We start from the raw sequence: 26,210 nt of genomic DNA, 5'->3' as shown, positions 1-26,210 counted from the left end.
GCGCTCTCGCTCTTTGTCCCCCCCTCCCTCTCCATACGTCCTGTTTGGCCCCCATCTCAAGACAAAAGCAGACAAGTATAAGGACTTAAAACTTCCGCGGCGTGAACGAGGGGATCAGGTTGCGCGCTCTAATTCCCCCCTCCACCCTCTTTCTGTCCCACGTGACTTTCTGGAATCTTGGCCAGCAACATCCCCGCAGACCCCCTCCCCGGGTCCGTTTTCACCCCGCATGGGAGAGGGAGGAGGACCTCCTTTAAAAAGTGTGTGTGTGTGTGAGCCAGGGTAGAGGGCGGGGCCTCGCTGCTCTCTCCTAAGGAGAGCAAATGTCTCCAGGCGCCTCGGGGGCGAGGGAGGGGGAGCTTGCCTTGCCGCCTCTCGCCTCGGCGTGTGTGGCATCCTCTTCCCGAGTCACCTGCAGAGTGGGATTGTTCTCTCTGCTCTTAGCGCGTATTGCAGAGGGAGCTTTTTTTCGGTTCTTCTCTTGCACCGATCTGTTACGCTAAACGGAGGGAGGAGGAAGAGCGGGAATAATAGACGTGCATTTATATCACACTCATCTCCTTAGCAAGGCGAGGGGGAAGCCCCGCGTAAAAAAAAAAAAGACAAAAGGCCACAAAGGCCAGCTCCGTGGTCTTCCTTGGAGAGGCGGGAGCCGGCCTCCCGCGGCGCCTACGCAGGAGAGGAGCGGGGAGGAGGTCTCCTTCTGGAGCAAAGTTTCCTCGAGGAGAGAAAAGCACAAGCGAAAGGTGGGGGGCGAGGAGTGGAAGCTGCTGGAGGCGCAGGCAGGCTCGGGCTTTGCAAGCCCCGGGCGAGGGCGGCGGGGTGGGGGCGCCTCGGAGCCGCGCCCGCCACTCCGGCAGGGAGAGGACGCCTCGCCTGGCCGGGGCTCGCCTGTGGGACGCGCGGAGGCTCGGCGAGATCAGAGGCGCCTCGTGGGTGGCGCGGCGACGACCGAGCGGGGCCGGTGGCGCGCCCTCAAAGTGGACTTTGAAAGGAGGCGAGGGGGGCGGGCTTCTGGCCCCGGGCGCCCGGTGGAATCGGGGGCTGTTGGAGATCGCTCCGCCGGCCGAGGGGAAGTTTGCCCGGCGGGGGACAACATTGGAAGGGCGCCCCGCTTGGGCGGCAGGTTCGCGGGAAGACGCGCGGCGACCGTCCTCCTCCTCCTCCTCCCCAGGGCGCGAAGGTGACCAGCGCCGGCTGATTTACGGCCGCTCTTTGCCCTACGACTCGCCCGGGCTGCGAAGACCCGCTTGGATCGCCTCGGGGCGGGGAGAAGGTGGTGCCCGCCGCCGGCTGCAGGAGCCCAAGACGGACCGGGGCGTCGCCTCTTTCCCTTTTCCCCGACCCCCCTCCATGAACCAAAAATAAGGGGGGGTTCTCTTTTTTTCTTGCAGCCACCGAAAGTCCTCAAAGGCCCGGGGAGGGGGGGCTGTTAGTTTTCTTCCTGAGATATAAAGCGGCTTTGCAAAGCCGCCTCCTGATGCTGCGCGGGCGACGAGAGCGAACGAAAGAAAGATCCTTTGGGGCGTCCTAATTTTTATTTCTAACCCTAACCCCTTCTTCACCATGGATTTCCTGGCGGCGTGGATGCGTCTCCTCCTCTTCTCGGCAGCCCTTGCCGTCTTGCCCCATCAGGCGGAAGGTGAGTAAAAGCTTCAGCTCCTGACTTCATTGATGTCGCTTTTGGGGGGGGGGAGTTGTGCCAGTTAATGAGAGTTTCCCTTCCCCCCGCTGAAGTTGTTCTTCTGATGCTGTGTATGGTCTGACTTAAATGTTGCACAGGCTGTTCCTTTTTTTTTAAACAGCCACAACCACAGCCTAGAACCCCTGTGGTCAACCCATGGCCAATGCTTGGGGGAATTTCTCAACAGTAAAGATACAGCTAATCTGTGTCCAGTGACCCAGAGCATGCAACTCTTGCCTAAGATCAGAAGATGAGCAGTGTAGGATCAGGCCAAAGAACACAGCATAGCCACTTCATCTGGAGTAAGGTCACTGGTCCATCTAGCAGAGCGTGGTCAGCACTGACTGGCAGTGGGTCTCCAGGGTCCGAAGCAGAGCCTTTATTCCAGCCCTACCTGGATATGCCAGGAATTGAACCTGGGACCTTGCGCATGGAAAACGGGTGCTCTGCCATTGAGCTGTGGCTCCTTCAGACACATGCAGCTGCCTTATCCCGAATCAGACTGTCTGTTTGTCTCCTTCAGTTTGTAGCAGTGGCTCTCTAGGGACTCAGACATTGGTGTTTCCCAGCCCTACCAGCTGACACTTGGGACAGTGAACCTGAGACCTTTTTGCATGGAAAGCGGCATGTACTGGACCCTTGAGCCACACCCCTTCTCTAAGGTCTGCATAGGCCAGCAACCACCAGGCGGCCCACCAGAAACTGGCCGGTGCACCACAGCCTACCTTTATGGGTCTACTTATTCTCCCCTGAACCATGATGTCAGCTAGATTGACCCAATGCGTCCTTGCCGTCACTTCGACACAGACAAATTCACATCTTTTAGCGGAAAGGAGTGCAGAGCATGGCAGCAAAGGTGCCAAATGAGTAGGATTTTTTACATAGGGTTCAAAAGTGTCCTGAACATCTTTGTGCTACTCACTTCAGCACTCAGTATCCCCTTCCCAAGCTGCAATTCTGCATTTAGAGCACTGAAATGTGTATGCTAAACGCAACTTTAAAAAAAAAGTTTCCCATGCCATCTGATTTCTAAATTACTCTTTAATAATGCCGAAACACGGCACGCACCAGCAAAGGGAGCATCGGGAAGTGCTTTATGCCAAGTCAGACCAGTGGCCCTGACTCTCCGGGGTTGCAGGCAGGAGTCATTCCCAGATCTACCTGGAGATGCCAGGGTTTGAACCTGGGACCTTCTGCATGCAAAGAAGATGCTCTGCCACTGGGCTGTTGTCCTTCCAGAGGGATCTGCCTGTCCCTAAAGCCACAGAAAGTCTCTTGCCTCCCGTGCACCTTTAATGCACGCGTTAACCCACAACTGGCTGGACATGTGTTCATTTTCAAACGGGCTCCTTTATGCTTTCTGTCCCACATTAACAGCAGTCACACATGCAGAAACAAGAGGAGCTCAAAGGTGCTTGTCTGAAAGCACCCAGAGCTGAGAGATCTTAACCGCATCCTGACATATGCTGACAAGCTTAAGGGTTTTGCTACACATACAGCAGAAACTAGCAATGGTGAGAAAGCACGACTTCCGTTTTACTTGCCCTTCTACTATTACTAATTTACTAATTTTTTGTATATTTACTATACATCAGTGCTGTGCTCACTGGTGTACAGAACCTGCCCTGTGCTGTGTTCCTTGTGTAGGGAGGCCTTGCCACCTGCATTTGGCATGCCAGTATCAATTTTTAGATTTCTTGTTTGTTGAGAAAACAATCCATCAAGGCAGTGTGTGATAAACATTACAGCTGGCATTACTCTGCTGTGAAACCTCCCCCCCTAGTTCTTTGACATAGGTACTGGAGAGTGTGGTTGTGCATTAAAAACTCTTTTACCTGCTCTCTGTTCTGCAGCCACTCCTGTTCAAGTTCCCCCCCATCCCAAGGGTTGCACCCGCAGCTGCACTTTCTGATCCCAGTTCAGTGCTTTGGCTCCAAGCAAATGCCTGTTTGACATGGGCGTATACTTGATTTCTCTTGATTTCATTTGCTTATCTTTAGTTGTTAGATTTCTCTGAACTTGGTGACTCTTCTGTCTGTGACCATTACTGTGGGATGGCTCATGCAGACATCGGAGTCTTTGCTTGATGCACTCAATCAGAGGAGAACAAACCTGCGTGGACCAGCCTTAAGAGTGCAGAGAAGAGTTGTCCCCAGGAGCAAGTATGACACAGTGCAGAAGAGTCTCGTCCCAGTATATCAGTTTGTGTCATACGGTTGGGGTAGCTTATAGCAGCCCTGCTGTCATCTAAGAGAAGGCACGGTAGAAGTTTGTCAGATGATGCAAACTCCTTGTGTCCGCTGCTTTCTTAAAGCACTAGAATTCAGGCTCATCAAACAAAGTAATTGGCTGGAAGTTCAAGACAAGGGAAAAGTTCTCCACAGTGCCAATTATAAGTAGGTTGTGGAAGACATTGACTCAAAATCTGGTGATGCCCACTGACCTAGAGGGCTTTTAATTAATAGAGGATGGCTCTATTAAAAAATTCATGGAGGATCAATCTGTTCCCCATTATGCGTGAGAGCTAAAAATGGAACCTCTCTGTTCAGCAGCAGTCTGTCTCTCCATATGAGATGGTGGGGATAAATGACAGCACAAGGTCACCATTTCATGCTCCAGTCGTGAGCTCTTAGAAGCATCTAGCTGACTGCACAGAATGCTAGGCTGAAGGGGCTTTGTTCAGAGCTAGGAAGCAATGCCTATGTTCATGTGCCATGCAATGGTCCATGCAACGGGCTTAGTGCAACCAGGCTCAGCTCTGAGCAAGTGTGACTTGATGGAATTGGTTGCGTTCATGCTAAACCCATCAAAAGGCCCATTCGTCCCATTCTTCTGTGGATCGGTGGGTCCATTTGCTAACCTGAGACATTATTCAGATGACTGTTTCAGGGACAGTGTACAGAGATCTTGCTTGACCTCCTTCTGTTCAGCCAAACCTGTGAACCGAGCTGGCGAAGTACACGGATAGTCTTCCCCTGCGGAGTGGGGGAACATGTTTTTTGCATAGTTCCTTCCTGGTCGTGTGTACTAAGCTTGTGTGCATACAAGCTGCATGTACAAGTTGCTCAGGCTCTGCCCATCAGTTTGGCAGAATGCGTGGAGAGCAGGATCAGCAGACGCAATCTTTCGCTTCCAGGTGTTCAGTATACATGGACCAGTTATCTGAATAGAGCTCATGCATGCGAAGCTGTAGGGGAAGGGAGGTGGCTCAGTGGTAGAGCATCTGTTTTGCATTCAGAAGCACCCAGGTTCAATCCCTGGCACCGGCGGGTAAGGTTGAGAGAGACTTCCTGCCTGAAACCTGGGAGAGCCACTACCTGTCAGTGTAGATAACACTAAGTTGGATGGACCAGTGCCTCCATATGGAGCCCGATGGGATGAGGCAGCTTCTTGCATTCCTTTTAGCTACCCCTGAACAAACTGCCAATATCCTGCCCTATAACAGAATGGCTGAAGTGTGGGCTTCAGTCCCTCCACAGTCTGAAGTGGGCATTTGCTAGCGATGGATTAGTTTGGAGTAACGAACCCGGGCTCTCTGCTCACAATCTGGAGATACAAGACTGGGATCTAGAAACTCTTTAAGAGCAGGCAGCCCTCCAAATTAAATGTTCTTCCCTCCTCTCCTCCCCCATCCCCAAAATCAATGTGCTCTTTGTATTATGTGTCTGGCTGCCTGTGCTGGCCACATGGGGGGAGGGAAGAGTTGGGGGTGGGTGGGATTGCCGCCTGTTGCAGACCTAGTGTGGTGCTCTTTTGCAGGTTAGAAACTACGGGGTGCGGGTGGCTGGCCACAACACTTGCCTTTTCTTCAGATGTGCATTAAATTCTGAATTGTGAAATATGTCTGCCTTTTAGGTTCCATTTAGGACTGAGGGGCATGGAACAGAACTAACATGACTTTTACCATTTCATGTACCTGTCACGTCAAAATACTTAGTTCTGGGAGTTAAGGTCATTGGATGGAGAGGAACGAAAGGGCTGCTCTAGCATTAGCAGTTGTTTAGCAACAAAGGACATTTGGGCAGCAGTGCTCAGAGGAGCTGCACCAGCCAAAATTCTCTCTTCTGCGCCCCTATGACAGGAACAGGCAGCCTTTTCTCCTCTGCACGCGATGAGTCTGCAAGGCCCCAGCAAGGGTCTCACGAACTGCGGCCAGATTGCTATTTTCATTCATTCATTAATTCACTCAATTGTTTAAAGTTGTTTAAAGGCTTATATTGGGGTGTGTGCTCCCCTAGTCAGCGCTCCTCTGTTCAGTGCTAGGCAACTGCCATCTTAATTTCCCCACAATGCTGCTGTTGAAGCATTGCTCCAAAGCATTGTGGGAAATGAACATGGTGTCTGCCTAGCTGCACAGCCACCTGGCACTGAGTGCCAGAAATTTTTTTTTAAAGAGGTTGTTGCTGGGATCCTGACAGGGCTGTGGAGTCGGAGTCGTGGAGTCGGAAGCAATTTTGGGTGGAGTCGGAGTCAGTAGAAATGTACCGACTCCGACTCCGGCTTCAAAATAAAAACTTTCATAGGAATTTAGGAAAGTTTTCTTGTTCAGAAATTTTAATCAAATAAATATATTTTATGTTCTATCAATCTAGCCTGATGATTCATGTGGTGGTGATGAAATGCCTTGTGCTACCATTTTACTACAGTAAATTTGTTATTACTAGCTAATATACACTTGCCATTTATGAAGGAGTCGGAGTTGGACAGTAGAAAAATAGAGGAGTCAGAGTCGAAGGTTTGGAGTACCGACTCCACAGCCTTGGATCCTGACAGTTGTCCAAGGATGCTGGGCCTGCATTTAGATAGAGATGTGTATACATACCATTCTCCAGTAAAAAAATATGTTCGAGGCATCTCTGATCATCAGGTCTCAACCATAATATAGGGTTATAATAGCACTGGCTTTCTTTGCAGGTTTATTACCAGGCTGACTAGGATCATGTATGTTGAACACTCAGGGAAAGGACCAAGTATTATTGAGAGCTTGTGCGGTGGTGTGATTAGACAAGGGGCTGCCAACATGGAGCCCCGGCTAATATTGCCAGTGGCCAGGGATTCATGGGAGCTGTAGTCCAGCAATATCTGAAAGGCATCATGTTGGCTGCCTCTGGATTGGAGAGTTGGATTAGGACTGGATATATCCAGGTTTAAATTTTGGACTCAGCCATGAAGATGACTTTGGGCCAGTCATCTTCTCTCAGTCCAACCTATTTCATCAGATCGTTGTGAAGATAAAATGAAGAGGAACTATGTACACCATCCTGAGCTTGTTGGAGAAAGGATGAATGGGATAAAAATGCTGTTGATGGTGATAACAATAATATTAGGGGAGCAGAGTTAGTCTAACATGGGTAGGGACGTCTGAGAATTCAGAGGGAAATGGGAGTGGAAACTGGTGAAGTTTGCTTATTCATTCCATGTCTGGAACAGGAATCAATCCAGTGGATATGATCGGTATTGGCTGTTGTTGCTTTCAGTCCACAAATGATACATAATTGATTATGTTTTTGTCCCCCATTTGCATTGCACTTCTTTTGCATTGAAAAGAATGGGGTGGAATAATGTAATGACCGTGTAATTTATTCAATTAATGTAATTAATTATGTTAATTATGTAAGTTATGTGATTTCACCACAGCGGATAGCAAGATAGCTTTGGTGGAAGATGAGCTGCAGCGGAGTGGAAACAGAGCTGCATGTGATGAATACAGGGCAGAACAGAAAACGATGCCTTATGACATCTCTCAACATGTAATGTAATGTAAAAAAAAAAACTTGTCCTGGATTGGGTCATTTTCCATTTTCTGGGTGATAAACAGAAGCCCCTGGTGATCTTTGCTTCTTGGACATTAAATGCCTGCTCTCTACCCCCATTCCGTTCCAGACTTTGCTTTCTTACAGCATGTTCACGGGGCTGTCTCCTGCTTCTCAAAATTGCCATCTCTGCATTTGATTTCACAGGGTTGAAAACAGGCAATCAGCTTGCTGCAAAGCCAGTGGCCTTGACACTTTTATTAACGGTCTGGCAGGTGCCGCACAGAACTGACTGTTGCTGCCTCCTTTGGGAGACCAACTGCAATGTTGGCCATAAACCCTTCCTTTGTCTCCATGGCCCCAGGCGGCATTGAACCAAATCCTCATGTCCTTCAGAATCCCGAGCGATTACAGCCTGCAGAACCACATGCGTCTCAAAGACAAGATAGCCATCACTTTCAAATGAACAAATGGCTAGTTGTCTGGTTTGATATTTTTGCAGTTCCCTGAGGTGCTTTTATAGGTACCTCTCTCTTTCTGAAAAATAAAAATAAAAAATAACTTTTAAGAGCAACAAGAGTAACAAGGCATGCATGTAACATGATCTCTATAAGAGCATATCTTGAAAATCTCCCTTAAAAATCCCAGAGTTTTTTTCCCCCTAACCCAGGTTTTGCCAACCTGGCGCCTGTCAGACCCCTACTCAGAGTCTGGTCTCATAATGGATCTCTCACACTGGCCCCAGCACAGGTCTCTCACGATCCCACTACTAGGCGCCACCACCTGACACTCTGTAACTAAGTACTGCCCTGAGACTGTGCCTTAGTCTCTTCAGATTGCTACGTAGTGTCTGGATGCATTTACAGGCCACAACCCCTCTGTATCTTTCTGCCTTTCAAGATTACACCCCTGGGTTGCTTTGGATACCTCCTGCTGTTACACTATCCCTTCACCGCTGCCACCATTGATACTGTTCCCAGCTTTGGTATTTACTCTGCCCACCCTTCTAGTCTGTAATATCCCAGCCAAGGATCAGGCGTGATGTTAAACCAAAACTATTTATTTAATAACACAGGAATAAACAAGATTAAGTTCAGTCAACATGCATATGGTTATATATGATAAAATGTGATTGTGCTGCCTTCAAGTTGATTCAGACTTATGGTGACCCTGTGAATAGGGTTTTCATGAGGCTGAGAGGCAGTGACTGGCCCAAGGTCACCCAGTGAGTTTCATGGCTATTTGGGGATTCAAACCCTGGTCTACCAGGTCGTAGTCCAACACCTTAACCACTACACCACACTGGCTCTTATAGTTTTCTCTTTATTTCTCTTAGTCCTAAAGCCTGCCTCACTACCCGCCTAAACACAAATCCACCCCTCCAAAACCCAGAACCAACCACCGCTAACCAACTGTCATTCTCACATTTATACCTTCAATCACCCAGACGCTCAGCCAATCACAACTCAGCATTCCTCAACATTCCAACACATGTACTCCCCCCTCTCACTCACTCTACTTACCACATTTACCCTACAAAACCGACACCATAATTACTGTACAACATTTACAAGGGCATCACAGGACCCTCCATGTATTTTGGACTGCAACTCCCATCAGCTCCAGCCAGCACAAAACATTTGGAAGGTGCCGGGTTGGCAAAGGCTGTCCTACCCTGTATACCTCATTTGGAGAAGGTGCATTTTAAAAATGCACAGCGAATGAAACAAAAAAGGAGCATCCAATGGTTGTGCTTGAATGTCAGTTGTGACTTATTCTAAGCCAGGGGTACCTACCTGTGAGCCTGCAGGAGTGTGTTATTTAATCCCTGGCAGCCTCTTCCAAATGTTAACTCAAGATACGGTAAAATGTTTGCTGACCATTTCAAGTTGTAACAGTTTTATACTATGCTGGGCTCTCTTTCGTTGGAAATATTTAAGCAGCGCCTGAGCAGCCATCTGTCAAAGATGCTGTAGTTGCGTCCTGAGTTGCAGATCCTACGGTGAGCAGGAGGTTGGACTAAATGACCTCCAGTGCCCCAGCTCTATAGCTCTACGGATGGTGTATGTAATACATAGGGCTCTGCACTGGCTGAATCCCGGATTCAAACTGAATTGGCCTGTTTCAGGTTGACTGGGCAGCTGCCTCATTCTCTGCCCTCCCCCCCCGCTTCAAAATGTCTGTTCTTTACAACATAGAAAATGGACCTTTGGTGTGGTGGCACTGACCCCTTGGAATTCCCGCCCCTTAAATATTAGACAGACACCATTTGTGTTATCTTTTCGGCACCTACTGAAGACTTTCCTCTTTCAATGAGCCTTTTAAGCAGAGCTCTTATCCCAGTCTGTGTCTGTGATGGAATTGCCTTTTAAGCTGTTTTTAAAGCTGTTTTTTAAAAAAGTTATTTTTAAAGATGTTTTGTTTTAATATATTTTAAAGTCTGGTTTTAGAGTGTGTTTAGTGTTTTGTTTGCAGCCCTGGGCTTCTTCTGGGAGGAAGGGTGGGATATAAATTTAATAAATAAATAAATAAAATTTCCATGCATGATGGGAAGTGTAATCTTTTGCCAGTGAGTGTCCTCTGAAGCCATGCCTCCCTTCTGCGTTGTTCTTGGCAAACTCTGCTGCCAAAACAAAAGACGTGCCCTGTGCTCCCAGCATGCTTTGCACTGGGATTGGGAAGAGGCACCGAGTTATCTCCCACTGGTTCAGGTGGAATTCCAGTGCTTGCATCGCTTGTGTTTAAACCCCTCATTAAACATGTGGCTGGGGGGGGGAACAAGGAGATGCACACAGGGTTTTAAACCCCAATTAAAGACTGTGCAAGGCCCCTGATTTGGTTCAGAGCCCAGATGGTCAGATCAGGGCTGCTCTGAAGCTTTAGATCAGGCCGTGAATCAAATCTTGTTTGTTTGTGTGTGTACAGCCCTAGTAATACATATGCTCCAACTGTTCTATTTACCAGGACAGCTTCTATTTCTGGTCTCTGGTAAGTGAGGGTCAAACTTGATGTGATGCTAACAGCGTGAATACTTACATGCACGATTTATTTATTTTAAGCCCGTGCGTCTAATTTGACTGGTTCAATCAATCACTGTCCCTATTTTGCCCCGTGAGACCTTGTCATTTTCTTTTTGTTTGAGTTCCTAAAATTGTTGTGATTCGTTCCTTGGGGTCAGGTCTCACCCCACAATCTCCTCCCCTAATATCTCCAAAAGCTAAAATTCAGAGTTTTGGACCAGCCACATGATTTCTAGTGTCATACAAAGGTGCCAACCATGGTATTCCCGGTCTGTATGTATGGATGTGAAAGATGGACAGTGAAAAAAGTGGATAAGAGAAAAATCAACTCATTTGAAATGTGGTGTTGGAGGAGAGCTTTGCACATACCATGGACTGCAAAAAAGACAAGTAATTGGGTGTTAGAACAAACCTGCTTGGTGTTATGTTCTTCCTAGGAGGCAAGGGGAGCAGTAGCTGCAGGCACCTCCTTTCTCCCACCCTTTCCATGGACCTTGATCCCTTGGCTGAAGGGCAGAGTGTGCGTTCCTTTCTGCTCTCCTGCCCCTGGGCTGCTGAATGCAGCAGGCAGAGGTGACCCTTAAAAGTGTGTAGTAAGATGTAGGAGGTGTTTCTTGGTGTAAGGCAGCCGCCTGCAACCTGGTGACCTCCAGGTATTTTGGACTGCAGCTCCCATCAGCCCCAGCCAGCATGGCTCCCAGTGCATCCATTCCAATGCCCCAGGACCTAGCATCATCCTGGGACATTGGAGGGTGGGATGTGGCTGCCATGTTTGTGGAAAGAGAATATCCAAAGAAAATTCTGCAAAGTGGCTTTTGTGAATTTTTGGCTTGACTCTAAATGGGGACTGCTCTGATAAGAGCAGTCATTGCTGCTGAATTTCGCTTTGCTATGCAGCTGTTACAGGTAACCAGCTGAGCTTTGTGGTTGCCACAGCCTCACCCTTTACTTGGAGGAATGGCAGGGGGTCTCACCAGTGTTGCAAATAATGGGGAAAGGCCACCGCTCAGTGATAGAGCCTCAGCTTTGCATGCAGAAGGTCCCTGATTCAATATCTGGCATCTTCGGGTAGGGCTGGGGGAGAGCCCTGGAGAGTTGCTGCCAGACAGTGCAGGCAGTATGGCGCTAGATGGACTAATGGTCTGATGTAGCATAAAGCATCTTCCTATGTTATGCCGAGCTTCAGAGATGTTCCCAGCGCCTGTGAAAGTGTAGCATGAGTTCGGTGATGACGTGCCCTCCACTTCCCCAGCTCTTCACTCTGCCACTTAAGATGCAGACTTATACCAGGCCAGACTGTCCCTCTTTCCTTCCATTGCCGCCTCTGACTAACAGAGGCTGGCCAAGGTCTCGGACAAGGAGTCATTCCCATCACTTGCTACCTGGTCCTTTGAACTGAAGATGCCAGGGATTGAACCCGGGACCTTCTGTATGCAAAGCAGGTGCCCTACCACTGAGCTGTGGTCCTCCAGGTGGGGCTCTTCCCCAGGTGGGGCTCACCATGTTGCACTGTACTTTGGAAGCACTAGGTGACTTCAGGGATGAACCTCCTGCTCTCCTTCTCAGCTTGAAGTTTGGGAAAAGGGCGAGGATTCGGCGGGGGACAGGCACACATTTGCCTTGGCAAGTGAATGTTTGAACTGATGTTATTCACACAACAACCCTGTGAGGTAGGGTTAGGCTGAGAGACAGTGACTGGCCCAAGGTCACCCAGTGAGCTTCATGGCCAAGTGGGGATTTTAACTCTGGTCTCCCAAGTCCTAGTCCAACACTATGACCACTGCACCATTTTGATTCTCCACAATCACCCAGAGGGAACTGGTACTGCGTCCAGTTCTGGACACCAGACTTTAAGAAGGATGCAGACAAACTGGAACGGGTTCAGAGGAGGGCAACAAGGATGATCAGAGAAGCAAAGTCCTATGAGGAGAGACTGAAAGAACTGGGCATGTTTAGCCTGGAGAAGAGAAGACTAAGGGGAGATATGATAGCATTCTTCAAGTACATGAAAGGTTGTCACACAGAGGAGGGCTGGGATCTCTTCTCAATCATCCCAGAGTGCAGGACACGGAATAGCAGGCTCAAATTACAGGAAGATAAGATTTCCGCTGAACAGCAGGAAAAACTTTGTAACTGCTAGAGCGGTACAGCAATGGAACCAATTGCCTAGGGAGGTGGTGGGCTGTCCAACACTGGAGACATTCAAGAGGCAGCTGGACAGGCAGCTGTCAGGGTTGCTTTAGGTTGGATTCCTGCATTGAGCAGGGGGGTGGACTCAATGGCCTTGTAGGCCCCTTCCAACTCTACTATTTTATGATTCTGTGAAAGCATGGAGCAATTGGCGAATAGTAGTGAATCTCTGAACTCTTTCACTACTTTCAGAAGAGATGGGGAACCTCAGGCCTGGGGGTCAAATGTTGCTCCTTCCAGGCCTTTCTATATGGCGCTCTGGATTCTTCTCAGGTCACACCCCTCCTCTAGCCACACCCTGTTTCCCTAGGCCACATCCCACACTGGGCCTGCTTTGCTAGAATGTGGCCCTGCAGTCTGAACATGCATCTTGTGAGCCTGCTGTGCAAAGACATATAGCACTTTTGTTGCCCCACCCACACTTGCCTGTGGCGCCGCCCACCACTGGCAGGTGGTCTGTGGATGGTTGCATAAAAAGGAATGTGGCCCTTGGGCTGAAAGGCCTGTCTAGTCCCACATCCTCACAGTGACCAATTGGCTTTCAGCTGTTTTTAATATTTGCATTATATATTGTTTGTGACCTGCCCTGGGACCTTATGGTGGAGGCTAGGTAATACATTTAACAACAAGAACAACAACGACAATAAAACAACTGCCACTAGATGTATATGTGAAGCCTGCAAGCAGCATCTGCATGCAACAGTGCTCTCTTCTCCTGCGGCTTCCAGCAACTGTTGTTATTCAGAGGCATCTCACCTTTGACTGTAGAGGGACAACATAGCCGTTGTGGCTTATAGCCTCTGATAGCCTTATTATCCATGAATTGGCCTAGTCTTTGCCTAGAGTTTGTCTGTGGACTGTTTTAGTTATTCCTTTGTATTTGTTTTTTTTTTATATTGTAAGTTTTTAAATCTGTTTTGTATGTTTTGAAATGTGTTGTAAGTTGCCTAGAGACCATTGGGTATGAGGCCACTAAACAAATGAAATAAATAAATAATAGTCCTCTTTTAAAGACTTCATCATTGGTGGGCATCGCTTACTGTGCTTGGAGAGGGTGAGCAGTCAGGAACAGAAAGTGCGCTAGGAGTCCCCAGGGGTCAGCCGTGGCCCCTCTCTTGATGTCAGTTGAGCTTGGAGCGGGTCAAAACTCTGGCAAGGAGCAGAAGCGCTGTTCAGCCTGACTGCATGACATACTCCCGCCTGCTGCTGTTCTAGAGATTTCTTTGCTGATTTGTAATTTGTTGCCTTGTCCAGAGTGCTTGGCAGGAACTACACAGGTTGGATGTCTGCCTCGTGTCCAGCTAGCAGCAGTTTCAGCTCCTCCTCCTGTGAGTTCTCCTCCTCCTGATGCAGACATGGTGCTGTTTGTGGGAAATGGGTTACTTTGTTACATGGGCCGTTAAAGGCGCTGTTTTTTACAGCCCTCCCTAATTTAACATGTTGGCTTTATGTCTGTCTAACACAATTTCCTTTCTGGTCTTTCAGGTGTATGCATCTATCGAGGCTCATCATTTCAGGTAGGTCAGATTTAATGTTATTTGTGACTTGCTGTACTTGAATTCGTTTTCATTTTATGGCATGGAAGGGGATTTGCCCTTGAAGAAAATTACAGGCCTGGCGAATGAACACATAGCACTCAAATGGTGGTAGGGCCAGAGGGGTCCTGGGCCCCTTACCTTTTGTGACGGTATCCTCCGCTACTATTTTTGTGTTCGCTACCAGGGGGCACAAGTTGGCTGAAACTGGGGCTTGCAGAATTCATTAAGAGCTCCCCTACTTCTCTTCCCATAACCTAAGTGTCATGAAAGTATTTGTGCTAAGGCTGTACCACTTTATTGCAATTTTACTTTTTTACAAAGTGTTAATACAATATCATGAAAAGATGCGGAAAGACTTTGACTGCAGTTCTCAACACACTTACTAGACCCAGTGGTGGCTGGTGGAATCTGCTCTGGGTTTTAGTCCAAACTTTCAAGGGGCTGCCCAAGGTGCTTTGGACAGATCCTTGAAAGATTGAACCAAAACCCGGAGCAGATTCTACTGCCCCACTGTCATGGAGTCACCAGCCACCACTGACAAAACAGTAACCTCCTAGGTTCATAGGATTGCACTGTTTGTTGATCTGAAAGGTTACACAGCAGCACTCAACTATTCTATGTATATGTGTTCATAATATATAAAAGCTGCAATTCTATCCATAGAATTTCACTGTTTATTGATTAGAAAAGTAATTTGAGAATGGTATTTTTTTTGCTAAATTTTACTTCTTTTTTATAGTTTGTAAGTAAACTTTTTTAGTGTTGTGGAACTGCAGATAACTCTTATATATGCATGTGTTTGTAACATAAATTCTGCAATCCTATATATGCATACCTAGGAGTAAGTCCCATTGAACTGTATGGGGTCTGCTTCTGAGTAGGCATGTATAGGATTACACTGTATATAGGTTTGTGCACGCACATGTGTGTGATTGATATATGAATATCAGTTTCAAGTCCTGAGAGAACACGTTTGCAATTTCCAAAACTTTATTAAATTTTCATTTTTCAACTAGCCGTATTTTTATGCAGGGTTGATGTTGTGAGCGTGCGGGGGAGAGAATTTTCAAGATAGGCTGCCAGATTTAGTTAATATGGTTCAAGCCCTGATTTTATGATACAAACTCTTGCTGAGTGTTTTTTGTTTTTTAAAAAGAGTAATGATCTTTGTAGGTTTAGCTGTGCTGTAGGAGAAAGCATTAGCTGTGTCAGGAAATATATGCAAACCTTGCCCCTGGGTGGAGGGCGGCCTGCTGGAGTGAGCTGCAAGGCTTGAGAGATAGGCCAAGTCTGCTTTTTAATCTCTGCCTTAGAAGGATGACTGTCCTTAGTACTGCTGGGCCAATTATTTGGCTCAACAAGTGTTTTTTGTTTTTTTTGGGTGGGGGAGAATTGCCTTGGATGGAATAAGGGGGAAGAGATTCTAAGGGCTCTTCCAAACAACTTGTTTATTGAGCTTCATCCTGATTTTCTTGTTTGTGGGAAGGTTAGATGATACTGTTTGTCTAAGCAAGTATTTATACTTTCCACTGTGTTTCCCCATCATTTTCCTTATTGCAAAAAGTCATATCTTTTGGGGAAGCTGGTTTGTTGCACAAATCAACTTTAATTGTGCAACGTGAATTTTGCCAGTATGTGATTGAATCCCATTCCAAAATAGCAATGGTTTGGAAGCACCTTAAGATTTTTCGGGCAAAATATTACGTTTAAATACAAGATGGCCAAAGATTCCCCCCCTCCCCCAGCCTTGCTATTGCAGCCCAGTTGCATTTCTGGAAGAGAATCCCTCATGGGATCAATGATGTGTCATGATGTAGCATTGTAACTGGGTGTATTCATGGGCGCCGAAGATGGCTGCTCCGTAGGAACCACAAATTTGCTGAAAAGTTTTTTAGCCTGCTTTTCATAATTCAGACACAGACTCCCCACTTCAGAAGCCATCCCCAGAGCTTGGAAAAGTTACTTTTTATAACTACAACTCCCATCAGCCCCAGCCGCATGGCCACTGGATTGGGCTGATGGGAGTTGTAGTTCAAAAAAGTAACTTTTCCAAGCTCTGGATCCCCCAACGCCCAGGGGGCTGGGAAGACCTACTCTGCCCTAGGGATTGGGGCCAGAAATGTACCTCCCCCAAAATGTATGAACATAGAAAGCCGCCTTATACTATATCACACCATCGAGCTCAGTATTGTCTACACTGACTGGCAGCAGCTCTCCAGGACTTCAGGCAGGGTTTTTTCCCAGCCCTACCTGGAGATGCCAGGGATTGAACCTGTTATGTTCTGCATGCAAAGCAGATGCTCTGTCCCTGAGCAACAGCCATGTCCCTCCATATGAGCAACACATGAAGCATCCTCTAGTGCAGCTGTCCCCAAGCTGGTAACCCCCGGACCCTTCGGACATAACTCCCATCAGCTCCAGCTAGCCCAGCCATGCTTCCTGTCAGGGCCAGCATCATACAGCTGTGCTGGCTGGGACCAATGATAGCCACAGCCCAAATAGTTCACACAAAAACCTGGGGAGGGGAAGGATCTTTTGCCCAGCTTCACTTGCTAAAACTGAGCTGTGTTTGCACTCTGACGTCCAACACAAATTGTACGGAGCATTCACTGTAAAGATGTCTTGAGGCGGAGTAGCGCTACTTGGTGTCCACAGAGAATCATGGCCAATGGCGGCTTTCAGATTTTACCATGAATCCAAGCTATGGGTCCGGTATTTTTTTCCTGTCTCTGTGGGTGACAGACAGGGGGCCCATAAGCACTATGCACATGAAGCGGTATTATGCCACTTTAAACAGGCAAGGTGTCCTCCAAAGAATCCTGGGAACTGTAGTTTGTTGAGGGTGCTGAGAGGTATTAGGAGATACCTATTCCCCTCACAGAGCTACGATTCCCAGAATGGCTTAACAATCAATCCCTCATCCCATGGACCTCTAGGAATTGTAGCTCTGTGAGGGGAATAGGGGTCTCCTAACAGCTACATTTCTACATTCCCAGGATTATTTGAAGGAAGCCACGACTGTTTACAAGTGCTATGATACTGATTTCAAGGTATAGTGCAGATGGGGCCTGGGATTCCAAATCCAGTGCTTCTGATGGGCTAAGGCACTCAAATGCTCTCCAGGATTTATCTGGAAAAACTGTGGGCTCCTCCAGATGACCCGTTTATTCAGCCTTCATTCTGATATGCTTACACAAAGCTTGTGCACAGGGTAGACTGTGTCTAGTTTATTGAGCATTCATTTTGTTTTTTGGAAGGGCGGTTATATGACAACGAGCGATCATCTTGATTTGCTTGCCAGGTGTTTATACAACTTCCCAGGAATCATTCATTTATCCCACATTTTTCAGTGTATTTCCCCATCACTTTCCTAACCACAAAAAAGGCCCTCCCCTTTTTACATAAGCGGATTTGTTGCGCTAGAGCGATCCACTTTGATTACATGAATCTGAATTTCCAGTATGTGCTGGAATCTCTCCTGCAAAATATATTTTGTTTATGAATGTTTTTAAATGAAATAGCAGTATAGAAATATATTTATAAACAAAATATATTTTGCAGGAGGGATTCAAGCACATACTGGAAATTTAGACATCAAAGCAATTTGCAACAAGTAAAAATCCCCACACGTATAAAGTAAAAACCATTAAAAATACAGTAAAAACAAAGGTCAACTATTGCAAAAAGACATCTTCTTAACTGCCTGCATAAGCGTGGCAGAACAGAAAGGTTTTCAGCAGTCATTTAAAGGTTAAAACAGAAGGTGTCTGCCTTGTGAGTTCTGGGTCTGATCTTGCTAAGCGAGATCTGGATCTCTATTTAGCGCCGTTTGGAAAATACGGTTTGCTTTTCTCCATCTGTATCCTGCTTGTTGCTCCCTATGTATAAAACCTTCTAGGGTTAAATTCCTCGAGGAACTTGAATTGTCTTTTGACTCCCAACTTTGACGTTGTCCCTTTAAAGCCATCCTGTGCAAAGAGAGAGAAATGAGACGAAATTGGCTTGACGGCGTGTTGTCATTGGCGGGTAGCTTGGCAAAAAGCCGGAGCAGATTGTATGCATTTGTTTCCATTAAAAATATACTGTGGAGCATCACAGTGTTTTAAAGGCTATTGAGAAATCTGCCTACACTCCATCAGCTCTAATAAATCGTGCGGCAGATAATTCTTCTCTTCGCTTTTGTCTCGATAAGTACTGTAATATACTGGTGCTAAGAACATGAGGAAATGAGACATCAGGATGTCACCACTGTCTGTTGACTTGTGGCTGGTATTTGCAGGGTTCCCCCCCCCCAGTCTTGTAGGTCTTTCTAGGTAGTAAAGGCAGTGCTGTTGCTAGACACATCCAGACCTTCTCTTCATCGTGTTGCACAGCCGAAGGGACTGATTTTCAGCCCTCCACTTACGAAAGACTGGTAGTTATTCTCCTTGTGTCTCTTCAGATGTCACTGGGCATGCCTACGATGCCGTGGGTGAGCGGAGCGAACGTAGAAATCTGCCTTATACTGAATCGGATAATTGGGGAAGGTGGCAGAGCATCTGCTATGCATTCAGAAGATGCCAGGCTCAATCCCTGGTATCTCCAGGTAGGGCTGGGATGTGATTCCCTTTCTGAAACCTTAGAAAGTCTCTGGAGGTCAGTGTAGACATCTGTGAGCTAGATGGACCAATGTGGCATGGAATAAGGTATTGTTTACTCTGATAGGCAGCTGTTCTTGAAGGTCTTTCACATCACCTGCTGCTTGAGAACCTTTTAACGGGAGGTCCCATGCTTTGGCACTGGGATCTTCTGAATGTCAGGTATGTGCTTTGTTGTCATCCTGTTGTAATTCAGGGGTAGCCAGTGTAGTGTTCTCCAGACAACAACTTTCATTAGCCCCAGCCAGCATGACCAGTGGTCAGGCATGATGGGAGCTGGAGTCCAGCAACATCTGAAGGGCACCATGTTGGCTACTCCTGCTATTGTGCGTAGGAACTTCCCTTTCCATTCCCTCCTGCTACTATTTTTGCTGTTCCACTCGAGTCTTGAGTATTCTGAGTTTCTATGGGATCCCCATGCAACTTTGCAATTAGGAATCCGGAACAGCCGTTGGCATCCTAAGAACCTCATTTCTCATTAATAATGGTTTTGGTGCTAAAAATCTACCCTGATTGTTTCATGCTTGTAATGAGTAGGGAGGCTGGATTGTTTATCTCAAGTCCAACCACAGGTTATGAGTCTTTCTCATAGCAAACCATTCAGACGACCTCTTTGCCATGTGCACTGTATAAACTCTGGTTGAAAAAGCAGAGGTTTGCCTCAAGGAGAGTGTTTGTGAAGAATGGAGAAAGCAACCTAAGCTTCTTATGTGGGGCAGGATGGGGAGGACTCTTCCTGATCTAAGTGGATCACAGTGGAACCATCCGGGCAGGGCTGGCCCCAGGCATGACGGGACCCTTGGTGACAAGCCTGCCCTGGGCCCCGGCGCTCTCCTTCCACGTTTTGCAGCAGGATCGCTGCCACATATCACAGGGTGGGAGCTTCTGAGCCCCTGCCATTGCCTCGCTCAACCTACCTTTCTCGGCTGTGTTGTGTGGCTGCACGCGCAGGACTACCCTTAACCAAGATGGTGGCCAAGGTTTCCCTAAGGGGCTGAAGCCTCTGCCGCCATCTTGGGGACAGAGGTGGCAGAGAGCAAGATTCATGGCAAGGTGCAATGACCTGCTCTTTGATCAGTTCAAGGTTATTTTTTTAAAAGTAACGTAAGAGAATTTGCTGTGGTTGCTTCATAAGATATACTCACAAAACCTTGCCCTTCTACTTCCCGGTAAGCAGCAGCAATGCGACCATCTGGAGGTCAGGCAAGTAGCCTTGCCCCACCATGCCACATGGGCCCTGGAGCGTTGGCCAAGGTTTAGAATGGGAAGGTGGGTGGGTGTCTAATCCCGGCATCCAGTGAAAAGTTCAGTAGGAAGAAGCCAGTGCAAACAGGAACTAAGCAGGAAGAGCAAAGAGTCTTTCGTGGATTCTGGGGTTTTTTTTTGAGGGGATATTTACTGAGATGTTTTGCGGGTGCCATAGGAATTATTGGTGGTGCCTGTGGGTGCTGGGTTGGTGACCTGTGCTGTTGGGTGCAGCTGCTGAGGAGTGGAGTGTATCGTAAAGGCACTCTGTGTCATTCCAAATAGCAGTGAGACCAAACAGGTCTGACCAGCTCTTCATGTGAACTGAAAGTGTCCTGAGATACCCCATAATCCTTTGTGGTGTGCAGAAGTCCCATGGCAGGCATGTAGGGGCTCCACAAGTGCCAGGTTGGTGGGAAAGGGGTTCCTTGAGGGTTGAAAGCTTGAAAAATACAGTTCCCAAGGCATTTCTTTGTTGGGGCTGTGGCAGAAACTCACGTTGCTTATAACAAGGCTGGTTAGCTCTTATTATGAAGTAATAATCAGGTGAGATGTTAGATTGTATTTTTATTAACTAAAATGTGATGGAAATATTTGACCGATATTAGTGCTTGTCTTTATAAAATGTCCATAGAAGCCCAAAGAGGTACAAAACTTTAAAAATTAAAATTAAACAGATATTTTAGGCACCAGGCTGCCCCCCCTTTTATTTGCTTGGGTTTATAAAATATAATATCTAAGCTCTCTCTTTTTGTTTTAAATCTGGTGTGTCTGTCTCTCTGTGTTATTGCTTTATTGGAGTTGTACATAGTTGATTCATTGTGAACCACCTTGGAACAGGGTTTTAATGAAGAGGGGTGTTTAAATATTTTAAATCAATCAATAAATAATAAACAGAACAGACATGACAGGCAAAAATCAGTTTCTAAATGTAGGTTTGGTTATAGTGCATGGCAGTGTTGGGAGAGTAAAGTATAATGTGCTCCTAAATGAAATATTTATCAGCCTTGGCATCTATAGGTCTGGAGAGCAAGGACCCCTGACCCCTGGGAACATTTGTAGCTGTTTTAGGCCCAAACTAGACAGCTACACCTAAAACTGCATTTCCTTTTATACCAGCTTGTGCCCCAGATTCTGAGCAAAAAGGGGAAGGAGGTGATAAAGAGGAATGTTTCTGCATTCTCTTTCATAGTTGCTAAAACTGAGAGCTAATGTGGTGTAGTGGCTGAGTGTTGGATTGTGACCTGGGAGGAAAATGGACTGCTTTCAAGTTGATTCTGACTTGTGGAGACCCTATGAATAGGGTCGTGGTAAGTGGTATTCAGAGGTGGTTTACCATTGCCTTCTTAGGCTGAGAAGCAGTGACTGGCCCAAGGTCACCCAGTGAGCTTCATGGCTGTGTGGGGATTCGAACCCTGGTCTCCCAGGTCATAGTCCAACACCTTAACCACAAATACCCACTTGGCCACGAAGCCTACTGTGTGATCTTGGGGCAATCACAATCTATTGCCGTACCCTACCTCACACGATTGTACTGAGGATAAAATGGAGAGAAGTGTGTACACCACCTCGATCGCCACCTTGGAGGAAAGGCAGGATATAAATGTAATCAATAAATGAATATTAAAACATGAAGTCTCCAATTAATGTGGGGTATTTGGGTCAGCACTTGCTGGGCAGAATCAGAGGGCAGGAGGGGGTGCTTAGTCCTTCCTCCATCTACTGATTCTCCCCTGCAAATTCAGGGCAGAGGACACAACACTCCATGTGTGTAGGGCATAATTGGCAGGCATAGGAGAGGTTATGTTAGGCATGGGGACCCTCTAGCCCCCAGGTTTAAGGCGCCTACAGACTGTCAGTCTTTTGCTGGGAATTGTAGTTCCATGAGGAATTGTACCTTGGAAGAAAGGAACTTTCAGCAAAATTTACAAACGACAGTTCCCAGGATTCTTTGCGGGAAGTCATGCCTGTTGAAGAGTGCTTTAAGGGTGTGCATGTAACCCTGGTTTGCTGCAGTCACACAAAGGTCACTGTCCCCCACCAATTGTATTTCTATTCAAATGTATTCTAAGTTTGCTACTACACATATAAATTAGTATGCAGATTTTATGCAAAGCTGTAGCCTTTTTGTCCTCTTTTTTGGGGGGGGGGAATAATGCATAAGTGACCACCCTAACGTTTGCTTCTTGAGCAAAGCAATTCCACATTTTGGCTTTCTGAGCTTCCCATTATCTGCCCCTTCTCTCTTGCACCTCCCGTCATTCCGCTCAAAAAATAAATTAAAAAGATGAATAGGTGACTTAAGTCAGCTACTTTCCTTTTCACTCAGCTGCTTTTCTCTTTGTCTTCACAAGGCTTTGAAGGAAATGCATTACAGAAAGGATTGATTATATGCTGTTGTGCCCTGCTTCCTAAGCACTTATGGCTGCGTGCAGTGGTAAATGCTGAAAAACGGTCTTTTATGCAAAAGCAGCATGTGAGAAACGTTCTCCCCACTGACCCGCCCACAGTGAACTGAACGTAGGGTGGGGGAAATGCTTCCTGCACAAAAGAGAATCTCTGAATCTTTGATAGCTCATAGGGGGCAGTGCTCTTCTTGGCTGTTTTTTCATTGGATGCAAACGTTTATAATCTGTAGCTTTTCAGTCATTGCATTTCATTTTTCAAATGATCTTTTCATCTTTGAATCACTTAAGAGTGCCCAGGGAGAGGTTGCTGGCAATTCAACGGCCGAAAATGCATGGACCGTCCTGCCTGTAAAAACTTCTGCCTACGAAGTCCTTGAAGCCTGGCAATTTTACCATTTTTTGCAATGGATGATTGCATGTCACATGGATTAATAACACTTGTCACTTGCACGTTTTTAAGCTGCGCCGCCCTTCTCGAACCTTTAGACAGCAGCCTAATTTTCCCGTGAGCTCCGTGAAGATTCACTGCTTTTATAGATAAAGGAAGACAAAAGACAGAAAGGTAAAATGCCTGGTTGTGGGGAGCAGTCATTGTGTGAGAAAAGGGTTAGAATTCAGCTGTGTATCCCCCCCCCACAATTCAGGGTGCAATGTGAAGAGAAGTTAAGGTCCAGAATCTTTCTTAAGGCTCCAGATCATGACCTGAGAAGAATCTCAAGGGCTGGATAAGAAAGTTTAGAGGGCCACACTCGATCCCTGGGCCCGAGGTTCCCCTCTCCTGACTTGTGCCACCTTTCTCTTCTCCTTCCTAGAGATGGGATCCATTGGCCGGTTTAAAAGCATTCTGTCAACTTAACAGGCTGTTATAAATTTGAGTTCATTCTTTGTCCACTAGCCGCTGCTTTTACCAATTCGGTTTCCCTCACAAAAAATATTGATACTAATATCAATATTTTGAAGGGAAATGTTGATAAATGAAAGGAACTGTCGATAAAATTATTGTTCTTAATACTGATATTTTAGAGGCCGATTTTTGTTTTAATCCTTTGTCAAAAATAGCCGTGGAAAATTGCTACATAAAAATCCGATCCGCAATGATAGAGAATAAGCAAATTAATGGAAAATTCGGTACCGAATCCAAATTGGGCGGAATTCCAGCACATCCCCAGCCCTTCCTGTTGTCCCAACATCACCAGCGTGCTCTTGTACGTGAAGGAATTAAGTAGCACATTTTGCCACACATTTGTAATTAAGGCTCTTTGTCATGCCTGAAGCGAGTAGTTCTGTCAAACAAATAAATAACTGGAGGTAGCTTTGTAACTGTATAGCATTATTTTGGCTGCTTTTAAAAGCACCAGCGGACCATGGCTTCAGCTTTTGGAACGGCATTGTTAAGTCTGTTGCTGGCAACTAGATTGTAGGGGGATCATTGAAAGGATGGAAGGGAGGAGGCTGACAGGCCAACTTTCACACAACCCTTCTGCCTGTCTCCTCAACGTGGTGGGTCTCCAAGCTTGCCCTGGCTCCCACAGAAGCCAATGTTGCTCTCCATCTGTTTCTCCTCCCTTTCCTCGCTCCTGCCTTTTCTCCTCCACTCCTTCCCTGCAGTCTGTCTGAAGCAGGATCTACACGTGGTACCCTATGTATATTTCATTGGATTCCAGCTCCCATCAGCCCCAGGCAGCATGGCCATTGGTCAAGGATGATGGAAGCTGCAGTCCAGCAACATCTGGACATCCAGAAGTAAGCCTCTCTTGATCTACACATCTAAGGTGGTAGAGTTCCAGGGGAGTAGCAGATGTGATTGCGCCACTTCAGGCTGCAGGTGAGAGATGCCATTTTGGAATGCTCTGCCATGTAAAAACACTCTGCAAGTAGAAAAATAGCACAGCAGGGAGAAAGGTTCTGGCTTAGTCCTCTTCCTTATATGCTAGTTATCTTCATTCAGGGAGCTGTTTTTTTTAAAATAGGGGCATATTAAATACACTGTTGCTTCCCCACCTTGCCGTTTGAAGCAATGCAGCCCACTTCATTCTGCTGCATATGATTGTCGAACTGTCTGGAAAAGCTGTTAAAGAAGCTGTTAAAGAAGTGTAGTAGTGTATAGTAGAAGTGTATAAAATGATAGAAGTGTGTAAAATTATGCATGCAGTGGAGAAAGTGCATAGCGAAAAGTTTTTCTCCCTCTCTCATGCTGGAAGATTTCAGGACAGACAAAAGAAAGGACTTCTTCACACAGCGCATAGTTAGAGTAAATTGTGGAATTCACTCCCATAAGAGGCAGTGATAGCCATTAACTTGGATGGCTTTAAAAGAGGGTTAGGCAAATTCATGGAGAATAAGGCTATCAATGGCTACTAGCTACGATGGCTATGTTCTGCCTCCACTGGAAGCAGTACGCTTCTGAATTCCAGTTGCTGGAAACCGCAGGAGGAGAGAGTGGTCTTGTACTTAGGTCCTGCTTGTGGGCTTCTCATGGGCATGTGGTTGGTCAGTTTGAGAACAGGATGCTGGACTAGATGGGTCTTTTGGCCTGATCCAGGAGGGCTCTTGCTATGTTCTTAAAGAAGGGTTTCAACAGTGAGAAAGTCTAGGAATATTTCTGCCTATCTATATTCAGTGTTCCTCCCCATGTAAAACATACCTCACTCAGCTGTTTCGTGGGATAAGGGGAGCCTGTTTGTGATGGGGGGGAGAAGGTGTGTGTATGAATGACTCCAGCCCACGCCCTGCTCACTATTATTGCACACGCACGCACACACACACGCACGCACGCACGTGCACGCACACACACACACACACACGGGATACAGATAAAGATACAGAAGACCTCTTGGAAGCTGGACCTGGCAAACAAGAGGTCTTCTGTATCTTGAAAAGTTGTACCGGGGGAAGGGAGAATTCCACCTTGTGGTTTTTCCCATTACACTGTTGCAAGAACACCTGCACTTGGCTGACTTTCTTTTCTCCTAAAAATACAGGATCAGTCTCAGGCCCTGAGCCTGACAACCCTAACACACACACACACAAGTTCTGCTCCATTATCACCCGGAACAGGGCTTTTAGCATTGCTGTACCTAATTCGTGCAATTCCTTCCCTTCAGACACCTGGCAAGAATCTACAGTGTGATGATTTAGACACTTCCTTCAGATTTTCTTATTCGTGCAGGCTTTCCTTGCAGTGTGACCTAGCCATGTTCGTACAATTGAAGACGCATGATTGTTTTTCTCTATTTTATTTTTATTTGCTTTCAATCCCTAAAATGTGCACTGCTGTTTTGTTTTGTGTTATATAGAAATTCCTACAAATAAATAAGTGCACAAATTAGTCTGCAGCTCTCTTGGGTCCAAACTGTGATGTGCTTTATAGATGCAGTCCCTATGTGCTCAAGGTCCTGCAATGGGAAGGACCATAGTGCATGCAGGGAGGTTCCACGTTCAATCCCCAGCATCTCCAGGTAGGGCTGGGAGTGTTCCCAGTCTGAGTCTCTGAAGAGACACTGCCAGTCAGTGCTGACAGTACTAAGGTAGATGGAGCAATAAGGTATAAAGGAGCTTCATGTTTCTAATCAGCTTCCTGCCTCTCTCATCCAGTGAGTGAGGATGAAGCATTTATTTATGAGAAGGGGAGGAGGTGGAGGGAGTTTGGATTGGTGCTTAAGGGACAGTGTGCTTCAGGGCTGGTCACATTTTGGCTTGCGGCTACTCCATAATATAGATACAGCATCCAAGCAA

At 46.7% G+C, this 26,210-nt stretch overlaps 1 protein-coding gene across 3 annotated transcripts in view; it reads left to right on the top strand.

Annotated features, from left to right (window-relative positions):
• Positions 1-1,561: 1,561 nt before the first annotated feature.
• The window catches only part of FRAS1 (Fraser extracellular matrix complex subunit 1), a 416,443-nt gene continuing 391,794 nt past the window's right edge, over positions 1,562-26,210 (top strand). For 2 of the 3 annotated variants that reach the window (XM_061583287.1, XM_061583284.1), the window contains exons 1-2: positions 1,562-1,642; positions 14,133-14,164. In XM_061583287.1, coding sequence (XP_061439271.1) covers positions 1,567-1,642; positions 14,133-14,164 — 108 coding nt within the window. In that variant the 5' untranslated portion in view covers positions 1,562-1,566. The remainder of the gene's footprint in view (positions 1,643-14,132; positions 14,165-26,210) is intronic. The other variant, XM_061583285.1, reaches the window with a different exon arrangement.

The sequence above is a fragment of the Rhineura floridana genome, chromosome 9, assembly GCF_030035675.1.
Source record: "Rhineura floridana isolate rRhiFlo1 chromosome 9, rRhiFlo1.hap2, whole genome shotgun sequence".
Lineage (NCBI taxonomy): Eukaryota > Metazoa > Chordata > Lepidosauria > Squamata > Rhineuridae > Rhineura > Rhineura floridana.
This window is presented reverse-complemented; position numbering and strand designations above follow the sequence as displayed.